Below are 14335 nucleotides of genomic sequence, written 5' to 3' on the forward strand. Positions count from 1 at the left end.
TGGATATACTTTTTGCTCAGCAAACAGGTTTATTTATGCGACCAGCTCAAGAAATCAGGGAAAAGAAACAATTGATGTGCCAGTGTTTTTTGTTCAATTTTAAATGCCTCAAGGTAGACTCACAGGTGGTCAAATGTGGTATCATATTAAATCACTATGAGTCGTGATTCGGGTTGCAAAAATTTTCTTAAAATCTGCCTATATCGAAAAAAATTGCCTGCATTTTTCCGTTTTTCAGGCTAAAGACCCGAAATTTACCAAAGATACGAGAGTCGATTGCAATTCAACATTTAGCTTAACTCAACTGTGTTTTACTCAAAATTTTAACTATATTATTGTCTCATTAAAGCATTCGATTGACTTTTATTGGAAAAAAACAACATGAAGAAAATTGAATAAATGAAATTCGTTTTTTTGTTTTTATGATGTTTGGATTTCTTTACATAAATAAAGTGGTCAAACCATTCCGTGCTATCCTTGTTTTAATTGTAGTCGTTATTTTGCCTTATTTTGTTTATGATTGAGGTTCCAACTGCGTCAGTGAGATATAATGTTTTGGCTGCAGCACGCTCGTTTGTCTTATCTAATTATGCTTAATTGGGCCACTCAAAGTTTTAGCGCAAATTTGATTCAACGTTTTTTGCATAATTTCATCCGCAAAGAATTGGTTAATAAAAAATGACTACGACTCAAGTATTGATGAAAATAATTGAACGTTAAATAATTGTCTGAAAAGTATGCTGATTAATTTTAGATATTAACTGATTTTGAATGTTTCTTGAACCGTGTTTATTTAATGCTTCGCGCTTCTTTGGTCTAAAGATTAGCAGTAAAATCGAATTTTTGTTATTTTGTGAATAAACCAACATTGCAGAAATAAAACTGAACTAGCTCTTCCTATTTTTTGATTAACGCAAGAGTATTAACTTGTTCTCTGTAATTAGCGATAACCCTGCGGGGGATTGTTTAGTCCCCAAGGCACTACCAAAAATGACCCCCTTTTTGTCCTCAATAATCGTTCTCCAGCTACTGATGTCATCTGCTTCGGGTAAGATTGTTAGTTTTTTTTAATCTTTTTGTGTGGGTATATAATTAAACTTCAACTGTGACTTCAAATTTTTCATCATTTTCTGAAATGAAGTTGTTAATAGAGGTATTGTATACACGGCTTTAAGCTGCTGGTGAAAATTATGCAAAGCTGAGATGGGTTATGAAATTGCAGAGTTTTCAAAAATCGCAATTTCGCATGCTCGTCTATGCTCGTTTTAGCCAACATATTCAAGTTGCAGAGCTGTAGTGGCTTCTGAAAATTATAAGCCTCTAAAGATCGTTTTGGTCCGTTTATGCAGTTTTTCCTGCAATTAAGAAATGCGTCAAAAAATTTTTTTGTGACATCAAATTTGAGCATACTTTTTCTTCATTGTGCGATTTTTCCCAAAATTTCTTGTAGATGGGCGAAATTATTATTTTTTTATCACAAACTAGTTTTGTGCGGCGAAAAGTTCAGATCTGTACGAGTCCACGAATGTAACCATAAATGTCTCGGGTTTTGTGTCCGGGACGATTATGCCTTGACAAATTATCCGGGAGATATCAAAATACCCAGACAGAACGTTTTAGATAATTTTATCTTCAATTCTCCAGGTTGCAGCGCTATGCTGAACTGTCCGCCAAGTACAGTCTGCCATGTTCTCTTTAACCCTACAAAAATGCTCATTAGTTGCTTGAATAGTTGGTTTGATTCTTAGTATAAATCAAATCTTAAGTTCGTTTTGCTTAAGTTCTGTGCAATTGCGTAGTAGCCAAAAATTGAGCCTTATTCCACCTCGAATCGAAGAGAAGGGTATCAAAAAGCGATGTGAACTAAAAGTGGGGAATTGTATTGCATTTAAGGCTCTGCGGTGGCCAATCTGAGCTACGTCTCCCGAACGACAGCCGACATCACAGTGCAGCTGGACGGCGCCCAGTATGATTTCAACCAGATAGACTGCGTATCCGCCTGTACTCTGCACGGGGGTGTGGCTAACGAGAACTTCACAGGTAGAAAAGCTATTACTTCCTTGGCTAAAGACTATCCATCGCGATTTTTCTTTCCGGACGTCAGGGTTGGGAAGTTACTTAGCATTGTTATTTAGCATTCAATTTAACTTACAATGGTATTTATGATTTCTAACCATGATCTAACCTATTTCTTAAATGGTTGAATTATTTTACAATTTAACATAAATAACATATTTTTTTTTCAACAATTAACTGTTGTTATTTTTCGAAAATAACATACAATTTGCCAACCCTGTCGGACGTTATCAAACTACCAATGTGCTCTAGATTACTGTTAAATTTATTACATTATTTTGAAAGTGAATTAACTTTTTTGTTCGGTTTCGACCAACTAGTGTCAAATGGTACTGATGGGATTAGTTTTCATTGAAAAAAATCCTGTACCGTAGGTTTTCATAAGAGAAATTTTATCTGTTTAAATGGCACTCTGCGAAGCTTGTATCGGGTTATTTGTCCTATGTTGCTTAACTTAGACTGAATAAGTCTCAACCAGGGGCGGATAGGTTTTTATCGAGGGGGTAGAATTAGGAATTTCAAAAAACATTTCGCAAATTTTGTCCACCTATTTTTAGGTCGACCATGTTGATCTTCCTATCTCTCTGAAATTGCTATAAAACCCAATTTTTATTTTTTTTTGCGCCACGGGCAATTTTTTTGAAAAAAATGGCCAGAAAAAAAAACGTTTTTAGACTCTTTTTGGAAAGTTTGACTAAAGATAACGTCGCTATTTCCTCAATATTAGTATATATTAGCACTGAAAGCGCCTTTAGAAAATGGTTAGGGACGGCCAGCCAAAAACGCAGGTCTTAATATAGTACCAAAGGTTCGTCAGTGTAGTTATCGAATTTTATGCTTTTTCGGTCAAAAAAAACTTTGTTCATAGAGTTCGCTCATCAAACTCAACTTGCAGTATTTTAAATTGAAGATCAAAGACTTATTTTGCTTATCTAGAATTGAGCTAACACTGATGCTTGAGAAGACAAAGGCCTGATCTTGAGTCTAGACGAGATCTGTATTTTATTTGCAGCAAAAACAACGATTTCCTCAATCTGCTTATTTTTGTCGGCTTTGTTTTGTAAAGGATCATTTATTTTATTCAATCCAATTAATCATAGGAATATTCCAAAGGACCTTAAGCGTTATCAATATTATTTTAAAAATCCAGCCGAATCGAAATTTGCTTTTCGCATTGGTTGTAATTGAACCTGCTCGACTTGTTAAAATTTCACTTTTTTCTTTTTCTCGTTTTTCTCATCAGCTTATAAATTTCGGCATAATTAATATCGACTTAGTGCCCTCTTATTGCGTCGTTACATCCGAAAAAAGTTTTTGTGCTCGTGTGTGCGCTCTGATAGTAAAAGGACTTGACATTTCTTATAAGTTCTCTGCTTAGTTTCTCAGAAAGGGATTTTTTTGAAAACTTGGCTTCTCTATAGCTTTCTCAAAGCTGTTTGTAGAGTTTCTATTGGTTCATGGTGCAGGCATTTCTGTTTCTGATATTTCGGGCGGTTGTTGCAATTTTTTTGACAAAAAAGATTTTTAGAATTTTTTTCCGTTTGATTTTCATAACATTCATAATTGTATCGCAAGTGGTGCGAAGCTGAGCTTCTCCTCTGTTTAAGCAATTTAAAAAGTGATTTGCAAGTTTAAAGCATATGAACACATTTTTTGTAATTTTCAAATTTATGCTTGTAATTTAAGTTCAATGTTATGATAGTTAATATTTCTCTAATATGCGTGTTTTTTCATTTTATGTTTCTGTACTATTTACTTTTGATACGCGGCCATTCTTCTAGCTCTAGCCTTCTTCTCTCTGAGTATAAATTTTAGGCATTTTTTTTTACAATTTTTTTATAATCTGAAAATATGATTTCTTCCGATAGCAAAAATTTAAAAAAACAATATTCATTTTTTGCCTACACGATTGATTTTTTCTCCATTTTTGATCTCGTGAAAGACTCCAAAAATTCATGCAATTAAAAAATTTTTTTTGCTGATTTGAAACAACGCTGATAAGAACAGGCATGAAAATAATTGCTAACTGCAAAACGATGAAACCGTTTTTTTTTCGGTTTTAGTGGTTTTTCACTTGTTTGCTTTTTGACTCGGGCTCCACATACTTCTTTTTCAGAATTTTCGAATCGATATAGGATGAAACAGAACAGCTACTTAATATGGAACTTCAAGTTCAAGATATGGAACTTTTGTCTTTTTGATCAAATTTATTAACTTCAAATTTTCAATAAGTTGATTTTTTTTGTTAAAAATTGTTGAATTTGTTCCGTCATGCGTTTTTGTTTTTTTTTCTAGTTCTTTTTCTGTTAAAAGAAGACTATCTGGGGAAACAACACATTATTAATGAAAACATTTTGAGTTCACCGATATTTAGAGAAGTTTTTATATCAACTCTTCGCAGACGGATTTTAGTCAGATTTCAGGTGCTTCGAGTAACGGTGCTAGGACACCGCTGAGAATGTTGCGATACTAGCAGGCTTCCTGCCATTAATTGACTTCTAAAAAATCTTTGGACAATCTTATTTTTGTGTTGGGATTGAATTTTTGTCTTGAGTCTGAAAACACCGTTCTTTTTCAGACTAAATTACAGCGTTTTCAGATTAGTTTGAGTTTGTCAGACTAATTTACAGTGGGGAATAGATTATACGCCAAAGTAGTACCAACTAAAACATGTATTTGTATTTCATGTATTTTAACCTGTTGAGAAAATGTATGTCCTTTAGAATATGTTATCTAACTTTTTCATCAGCGCATTTTTTTGCAACATTTGTGTTCCATTTCGTTATCTGTATACTGCTCCAATTTTATTTGGGGGTTTAATATCATTTACCATATTCGCTTTATCAACGCAAAATTATTGCTGCCTGCTAATCGGAGCACAGCATTGCGGTATTGCGCAGTTGTAAAAGCAAATGATTCAAACTTTAGCGCTCCCTGGCAATGTTTTGTATGCGTTATACGATCTACAAATTTTACGAAAAAACCAAAACCCCTTATAGGATATAATATTATGCGAGAATCAGATTTATACGTTAAATTATACGATTATTTGAAACGATTATTGACTTCTATTTTTTGTGAGACAATGATTTTTTCGTTGAATACTGTAAAGTGGATTGATATATAGACGGATGGAATCCCGCGTATGCGAAGGACCGAATGCTCGAAAATAAAAATCAGCCAATCAGATTTCAGTAATCTAAAATTTGGAAAGAATTGTGAAAATCTGAAAGAAAGTAACGTTTCCAAGGATTTAATATTGATATTGGCCGAATATAAAAACGGCAGAAATATGCAAAATTTGGAAATTGTCACTGACCGAAGTCGAGTTGGAACAAATTTTATATTTCCAGAGTTTCGTTATGAAAGATGCAAAATATTGCTTTATACTTCATTTTATTTGAATGGCAATTGATTCTTCACCCTCGAGTTTATCGCGTATGAGAATAGCCCCCATATGGACGGCTCAAGTCCAATTTGAACTGTTTTTTTTGTAGCCCCAAAAGCTTTTCGACAAAAAATATAATCGAGCAGCAAAGCAATCTTAACAACGTTGAGTTGGGATTTTGTGTTAGCATTTTGATCTCAAGTTAAACGATTAGACGTTTTCCTACGAAAGCTAAAATATACGATTATACATTGTACGATAGTCGGATTATACGATTATTCTCTAAATGATTTTTTGTTGTATGCCAAAACACTGGTCCGTGGTTAAATCTCATCTGCACAATCTTTTCTTAAAGAAATTAATTTCTTTTAAATTTATTTGTAGTCTTACCCTTGCGATAAGCAAGGGCATTGTAATCGGGTACTACAGTTTTTTCCGTAATTGAGTTAGGATTTTGATCTCAAGTTATACGATTATACGTTTTCCTACGAAAGCTAAAAAATACGATTATACATTTTACGATAGTCGGATTATATGATTATTCTCTAAATGATTTTTGGTTGTATGCCAAAACACTGGTCCCTGGTTAAATCTCATCCGCACAATCTTTTTTAAAGAACTTAATTTCTTTTTAATTTATTTGTAGTCTTACCCTTGCGATAAGCAAGGGCATTGTAATCGGGTACTAGAGTTTTTCCATAATTGAGTTAGGATTTTGATCTCAAGTTATGCGATTATACGTTTTCCTACGAAAGCTAAAATTTACGAATATACCCTATCCGATAGTCGGATTATACGATTATTTCTTATATGATTTTTTTTTATTGTACGTCAAAACACTGGTCCCTGGTTAAATCTCATGTGCACAATCTTTTTTTGAGAATTTGATTTCTTTTTAATTTATTCGTAGTCTCACCCTTGCGATAAGCTAGGGCATTGCAATCGGGTACTAGACTTTTTTCTGTAAATAACTTTGTTAACAGAATGGTCAAAATTAGAAATAGTAAATTTAGGTTCACTTCATAATGAGTTCAAATTTCTTCGCGTCTCCGGCACACTTTTTTGTCTGGAGGTACAGAATGCATCTGGGAGGGCAAAGGTTTTGAGTTCAAATTTTACAGGACTTTTTTTTAAATGGCAAATGATCCGTTTTAAAATAAACTGTTGGCTTATTATTGTCTGCTTATGTTTTGTAGGCTTAGTTACAATTGTTTTTTATTTAGTTTTTTTTCACATTATATTGCTTAGTTTTCTGATTCACCTCTGCTGTTTGTAATTTTATTAACCTTGACTTCGTATGTTTTCTTTTTTTTTGCTTTAAACTCTATTCAGCCCAAAGGATTTAGGCCTATCTTTTCCCGGCTTTGTGAATTAATTTTGAGTAGTTTCAACGGAATTGTTTTTTTTAATGCTCATCTCTGGATCGCACAAAATGCTAAGAAAACTCAATATGAAATCATAGTTCAAGTTTTTCATGAAAACATTTTTTTCGGCCATTTTTTCCTTTTTTTCGAATTGATAAGTTTCGCTCTATATCATATCGGTTTATTGGCCTCATTATGCGTCTCTTTGACGAGCGAAAAAGTTTGCGTGTGCTTTTCTGTGTTTGGAGGGTGAGAGGGACTTTTTTCGGCTTTTTACCCCTTTTATGGGCTTAATATGTTTTGGCCTATATTATATCGGCGTAGTGGCCTCATGTTGTTTTTTTGAAGAGAAAACAAAGTTTTTGAGTGTCTGTGTGTTTTGAGGACAAGGGGATTTATTAACTTTTACTCTTGCGATAAGCAAGGGTATTGCAATCGGGTACTAGACGTTTTCGCCGTAAAGAACTTTGTTCACAGGACTTTTTTCATTGGACTTTTTTTAATTGAAGCCTCTCAGCAAGCAATTTACCGCTACAGATATTTTTTGTCTTATTGGCTTTCTTAATATCTGCCCTGTTCGAATTTTTTTTGTATTTAGTAATTTTATCAACTCGATTTCATATCTTGTTTTGAATTTTCTTTTTTTTTCGGCTTGATAGGTTTCGGCCTGTTTTATATCGGCTTTTGACCGAATTTTGCCTCCTTCGACGAGCGAAAAAAGTTTTTTGTGTTTGTTTTGAGGGTGAGTGGGACTTGATAACTTTAAAAAGTCTGAATTTTTTCAATATTTTTTTCGGCTTGATTTGTCCGTCTGCTGGTGTTGTTCACCCTGCCGACAAGCAAGAGTGTTGTTTTGGAACTTTATGCTTTTTCGATCAAAAAACTTTGATCATAGAGTTCGCTCATAAAACTCAACTTGCCGTTTAATAAATTGAAGTTCAAATACTTATTTTGCTCATGTAGCATTGAGCTAACGCTGATGCCTGAGAAAACAAAGGCCTGGGCTTGAGTCTAGACGGGATCTGCATTTTATTTGCTCCAAAAAAAAACTTTTTCTTCTATCGGCTTATTTTTGTCGGCTTTGTTCTGTGAAGGCTCATTTATTTCAAATCATTCAGTTTAACCAATACAATCAATCATAGGAATATTCCAAATTTTTTGCTGGCATAATTTGCTATGTACTTATTAATTTTATTTCGTAGAGTATCGATAATACAAAGTTCCGTTTAGCGTCTGTGTAATAATTTTTAAAACCGATTTCTCACGCTGGAAATAACCACATTTGAGCGGTTTATTTAATTGGAGCTTTAACCTCTATATAATATATCTAGATGTTAGTGCTCATCTTTAGGGGAATTGCTTGAGCCGTAAACAAACGAGCATAAATCCTTGATCCTCGAGACACCAATGTATTTATTGAGAGTTTTATACACTCATGCCAATAGAAGCAGCTCTGTTATTTCAAGTTTTTTCATGTTTTTAATCATAATTAATCTTAATCTGTTTTTGTTTCACAGTGGCCATCAAACAGATCATGTCAGCCAGTCCGGCCGCCACCCAGTACACTTTCCAGATCACGAGCACGAATTCTTCCGACAACACACAAACTTCAAACGTCAATCTTACCTTCTGTACTTGTAAGTCGGAATCGTTTGTAGTAGATTTTTGTTTCCACCACTGAAAGTGGAGAGAAACCGTTTTCGGGTGTTTTCTTTACCCTTGCGATAAGCAAGGGTATTGCAATCGAGTACTAGACTTTTTTCCCGTAAATAACTTTGTTCACAGGCCTCTTACCAACAAATTTACCACTTCTAAAATGCTGCCATGCTTCGGTAAAGTGCATGTTAGCATTTTAAATATTTGTCCTATTTTTAAATGTTGGCTGTAATTTTACTAAGTCGATTTGTCCAAATTTAGCTTTTTAGTTCTTCTTTTTTTTTGGCTGGATAGTTTTCGACCTATATTATAGTGGCTTAGTGGCCTCATATTGCGTTATATCGTTCGACCAATGAATTTTTTTGCATGTTTGTGTTTCGAAGGTGAGGGGAACTTAATAGCATTTTATTAGTGTTAATTTTTTTTTCGCTTTTTTGTGTTTTTACCTTTTGCCTTTGTTTTCAGCGTAGTATTTTTTGACCTATATATTTTTTGGCTTGTTTTTGGCCGCATATTGTTTTATTTGACCTGCTAATAAAGTTTTTTTTTTGCGTGTGTGTGTTTTGAGGTGTGTGAATAATAAATTTTTATAAATCTTCATTTTGTTTCGGCTGTAAGAGTTTCTGCTAATGCATTTTCGGTTTTATTGCAGCTTGGTAAGTTTTTTCTTTGAATGCTTATTTTGCATTCTATTATCCTGGCGCGTTTGTTATCCAAACCTAGCCTTATTCGTTCTGATAGATCTAGTAGATCTATTTTTTTTGGACATTTTCGAGTTTTTTTTCAACTTCTTTCTTGTTTTTTGTATCCCAAGTGGTGCAAAGCTCAGCTTCACCTCTGTGTTTCATTTTTGTTTCATCGCAGAATCAGGTACCATAAATAATTATCAAAACGAGGATAGTGATAAATCATATTAAAGTTTTTTTGTTTTGTTTGTCATCGAAGACAACTGTAGTCAATTATGGCTAATTTCATAAGGTTCTAAGTATTTTTCTAGTTCCTCCTATCTTCTAACTCACAAAATTAGGTACCGCAAATAATCTTCGAAATATGGCGAGGAGTGTTATATCATAAAAAAGCCCTTTCAGTCGTGATTTGAACATTATTTGACTTTTTGTCTAATTTCGACTTTTAGTTAATGACTTTTAGTCTAATTTCGAGCTAAAAAAGCACCCGAGTAGGCTTTTTTTGGAAGGATTCGCCGTTTAACTTTTATTCAAGCCCTGAGTTTTCCTCCATTAAATTAAGTTTTCAATTTTAGTGCTGTTTTGGGTATGCCTATATGCCTTCTTTACTAGATTCTGAATTTTGAATCTAACTGAATTCTGGGCTTTCGATCAGATAGATCGTTTCAATACACCACACCTAAAACCATGACACCAAATAAAATAAGTTTATTTTTGTAGTTTTTTAAGAATATCGTTGGAGCATTCTGTGCTACTTACACAGCAATCGGCTATCTTAGTATTTATGTGGTTGCCTCTTTTGCTCGAAAATAGAAGTTTGAAGGTTTTACCATAGCGTGCGGCAAGCAAACAGACCTCTGATTAACTTAGAGTTGAAGTTTCCAAGCTGTGTCCATGCTTTATCTTTCTGGCAGGAAGACGTTAAAAAATGTAGTCGGTCATATAAAGGCATATCTGTTACATATCAGACATCGCTCGCATTGGGCGCCCATTAGTTCCATGACAATGAGTTATTCACATTCTCCTCTATGGACTCTTGTTGGTTTCACGTCAAATATTATCATCCTCACCAATCACGTTCGTCGTAAATTTTTGCTTTCAGCTCCCTGCGTTCTTTCTTGTCGCCTATCACGCAGCTGAAGTTTGTCTGGGTGTTTATTCATCTGAGCTATTTCACTGGAACTATTGTTTCTTTCTATTTTGAGCCCCAAAACTCGTCATAGGTCTTCTCCCATCTCCACGTGTTTTAACCCAGTGATCTCACTCGCTATCTCGGGGATTACAGATTACATATTTCTTCTCTCAACACTGTCAATGCTGGCACACCTTCTTCACACCTTCCTGTTCTATTGTCAGCCTTAAGGGTCTTTTCCAAAAGCTGGCCACGTAAATAGACTTAGTGTTGCAACAATAGTTCGAACGTTCATTCGCGAGATTGACATTCGAATGCTAAGTTCATCATTCGAATATAGATTATTCTACAACAAAGTTGTCATGTGAGTGTGAATAATTGCATTTCACGCATATTGCTCTCTAATTGGTTGGAAAACGATCGAGCACACCATCAGAGCGTGTTTTTAGTACAGTTGGTGATGTGGTAACAAAAAAACGCAGTTTGTTATCTGGGGAGCATGTTGATATGCAAATATTCATGTGTGATAATTGGTATTTATTAACTACGTGACTCGAAATTGAATATTTCATTAATTTTTTTGCGCAGGTTCCAGTTTTTTGTGGAAAAAAATTACCTCTCAGAAATTTTGGGAAGTTCAACATTCAAATGAACGCTCGAATGTTCGTGTCAAACGTTCGAACTCTTGATTTGAACATTTGCTGCAACACTAAGTAGACTGATGGTCCTCACATAGATGTCCAGTCAAATAGGGATATCGGATCCCTCTATCTCTTTCCTCCCTGACTGCCAGCTCCACTGCCAAGGAGTTCCCTTCTACTTCTACACTTCCTGCTATCTTAATCTCTGATCTGTCAGATCCACAAACCTCTCCAGTTCGGCAATCTCCTCGCGTTCCACAAGCTTCTTCAACACCAGACGCTCCTGGAGTTCCACATGCTTTTCCAATTTCATCAGTTACCTTCGACGCCGTTGTTTGCTCTGCCTGTGGTGTTTTCCACTAGTAGAGTCTCTGTTTCTCACTCACACTTGCAGCCTCTCTGGGACCACCAGTGTAGAATTGCGTATCTTCCTCTATCGTTCCTTTGTAGCCCTGGGTTCCTCTTTCAACCCAAGTTGTGCTGGCAAGTGCGCAATTCAAACTTGTGTGAGTGCTGCTTGTTGCCGTCGAAAACCGAGCCAGTAAATTGAGTGACATGTTTCTCACATCACAAGGCACGATGTGTCATCAATCCAATTGAGGCATTGCATGGCCAAAACGTGCTTCCAGGAATGGAAAAAACTCTACTAAAGAGAAAACTAAACTCAATTGATCTTGAACTAATTTTTTTTAAAAAAATGACCTATTGTTGATTTTTCAATCAATGACCTGAAGCTTATTGTAAATTGAGCTCAAATATGGTCGAACTTTGGATTCTGGTGTGTGGAGTTTCTGTTCCAAATCAGCCATGACAAAGTATATGTTCTAAAGTCATTACTGCCTCTAGTTGATATAATTACGCTTGCGATTAGCAAGCGTTATAAAATCGGAATGTAGACTTTTTTTTGTTTTAACAACTAAATTAAAAAGTCAGTTGAATCACTTGATACACTCTTCACTTGACATGTTCTTTAGCTGACATGCTCAGTTTCATGAAACTTCAAATTTAACTACTGGGCGGGTACTAGTTACTACAGGGTAGTTTCAGGCGGGACTACAAACTTTTTAAAAAATCAGTTATTTTTTCGGCTCAACCTGTGTCTGCTCAAAGATTGTCGGCCTCGTTTCCGCTTTGTATGTTTTGTTCAGCTGCTAATCTGAATTTCAAATGTTTTGCTTGGCATGTTTTCCAAAAATTCCTGTTTGATAAAACAGGTATTTTGAAAGTGTACGGTATTGGGTTTTTTATGTTTTATTTTTTTAGACGCTTTGGGAATTTTTATCACTTTAGTTTTTTCTCAAAAACCTTTGTACCGATTTTCAAAAAATAGTATCCATAGAAAGACCGCCTACTTTTTTGTGTACCTGCATACTACCCTGGTCTCCTTTTGCTTTACTCCTGTGTCTACAGCCTTCGAATATTGGGTGGAATAAAAAAAACGAATATTGGGTCCAATTTTAAAAAACGGTTTTGAAAAGCTCCATTTATACGTGGCTACGCTCAAACTTTTTTTTACACATAAAACTATGGCCCTCGGAATAGTCAAATTTTTGATTTTTTTCACCGTTTTTGGAATCTTTTTAATTTTTCTCAAAAACTAACCTCTCAAACTTGAGTTTGTTGGTTCAATGGAGCTAACGGGCAGTGGGAAGCTCCCTTGCCTTAGTGCAAACTCTAATTTTTTCTCATAAAAAGTTATCGTCCTCGGAAAAGACAATTTTTTGTTTTTTTTAGCGTTTTTTTGCTAAATTTAATGATTTTTTCAAAAATACCTTCCCATATCGGAGATTTTGGTTCAATCCAAAAAAGGGTTTTGTGAAAATCCTTTGAATGCCTGACTGCGTCCATGCTTTTTTAAACAAATTTATGCCCCTCGAAAGAGTCAGAATTTTGATTTGTTTATCGTTTTTTGAAACTGCTTTCCTCGAGAACTACTCTGCCAAACCTGGGTTTTAGGGTTCAATGGAAATTACAGATTAGGTGAATCTTTTCTGCATAAGCGGCTACGCCCAGTTTTTTTTTTCAAAATATATCATTCTCGGAAATGTCAATTTTATGTTTTGTTGACCGTTTTTTGGTCTCTACTATATAACTATCCAGCCCAATCTGATATCATAGGTTTTGGTGACCGTTTTTAGACTCTACTATATAACTATCCTGCCAAATCTGACGGTTTTGAAACTCTGACGGTTTATGAAGTTTTTCACTCTACTCGAAAACTACCGTGACAATTGTCAAATTAGGTATTCAATCGAGAAACACGATTTTGGGAATCTTCTTAAGTTAAGTTTTTGAATTTTGATAGTTTTTTTCGAAATTTTTTCAGTTATCTTAAAAACTACCCACCAATTAAATCTGAGATGAAAATTTCAATCGAAATTTTTTTTCCCATAAACAACTTTTCTTAATTATTTTTAATTGAAGTTGAGCAACATCAACTTCAGTTAAAAATAATTAAGAAAAATTGTTTTTGGGAAAAAAACCAGGTTCCCGATTACAAGACACTTGCTATCGCAAGTTTAACACAGAGGCCAAGCTGAGCTTCGCAACACTTTTAAAACAAAGAAAACATGGTATTGTAAAATATTGAAAAAAAATAAAGAAGGAAGTTTTTTTTCAGCAAAAATAGGCTGAAAAAATACGTTGAAAAAAGTTGAAAAAGCTATCTACAAACACTTACTATCTTTCTCTTGGACCATGATCATATACAGCTTTCATCAGTTCTTGGCAACCTCCAGGCCCCTTCCCACTTGATCTGGAGCTAAGGCGGTTGCCTTTGCACCCAATCGCCTGGGTTTCCAGTTGGACCTGGTTTCTGTCAAGAGTCGGATACTGAAATTTTCCGGGAAAAATGATTAGTCGGACTATACTTCGTCGACTTATGTTTTGTCGGCTTATTTGCCACGCCCACCACGAATTTTTTGCGCTGTAAACAGGTTTTATTGTAGTCTCAAGTGACTCCTGTACTTTTTAAAATTTACGATTATGACTGTTTTTTTTTCCGTTTCATTTGGAATTTTTGTTCGGCCTAAATGATTTTGGGTCTTGTTTTGTCGGTTAGTGAACATATTTTGCATCGGTTTAAGTAAATTTAAAATTTTTTCTATTTGGCATTTTTTTTGCTTAAGACCAAGTGCAGTTTTTTTGAACGCTCGGAAAATACTAAAAGCTTGTTTAATGCTTGTTGTTCTGTTTCACGTTTGTTTTTACTGAGGTTGTATTTTACAGTTTTCTAACAAAATTGTTGATTCTTTTTATGACAACAATTTGCTTTGGCAATTTTTGTTTTTGGATCAATTGACGTCTAACCATGTCTTGTTGACCTAATAAACGCTCGGAAAATACCAAAAACTTTCTTGCTGCTATTGGTTGTTTTCCTCGTCTGATATTGT

At 34.8% G+C, this 14335-nt stretch overlaps 1 protein-coding gene across 1 annotated transcript in view; it reads left to right on the forward strand.

The window, feature by feature from the left end:
- Positions 1–778: 778 nt before the first annotated feature.
- LOC134839459 (mucin-3B-like) overlaps positions 779–14335 on the forward strand; it is a 101429-nt gene continuing 87872 nt past the window's right edge. The window contains exons 1-3 of the mRNA XM_063855012.1: positions 779–1048; positions 1894–2040; positions 8346–8465. Of these exons, the coding sequence (XP_063711082.1) occupies positions 991–1048; positions 1894–2040; positions 8346–8465 (325 nt within the window). The 5' untranslated portion in view covers positions 779–990. The remainder of the gene's footprint in view (positions 1049–1893; positions 2041–8345; positions 8466–14335) is intronic.

The sequence above is a fragment of the Symsagittifera roscoffensis genome, chromosome 2 (assembly GCF_963678635.1).
Source record: "Symsagittifera roscoffensis chromosome 2, txSymRosc1.1, whole genome shotgun sequence".
Lineage (NCBI taxonomy): Eukaryota > Metazoa > Xenacoelomorpha > Acoela > Convolutidae > Symsagittifera > Symsagittifera roscoffensis.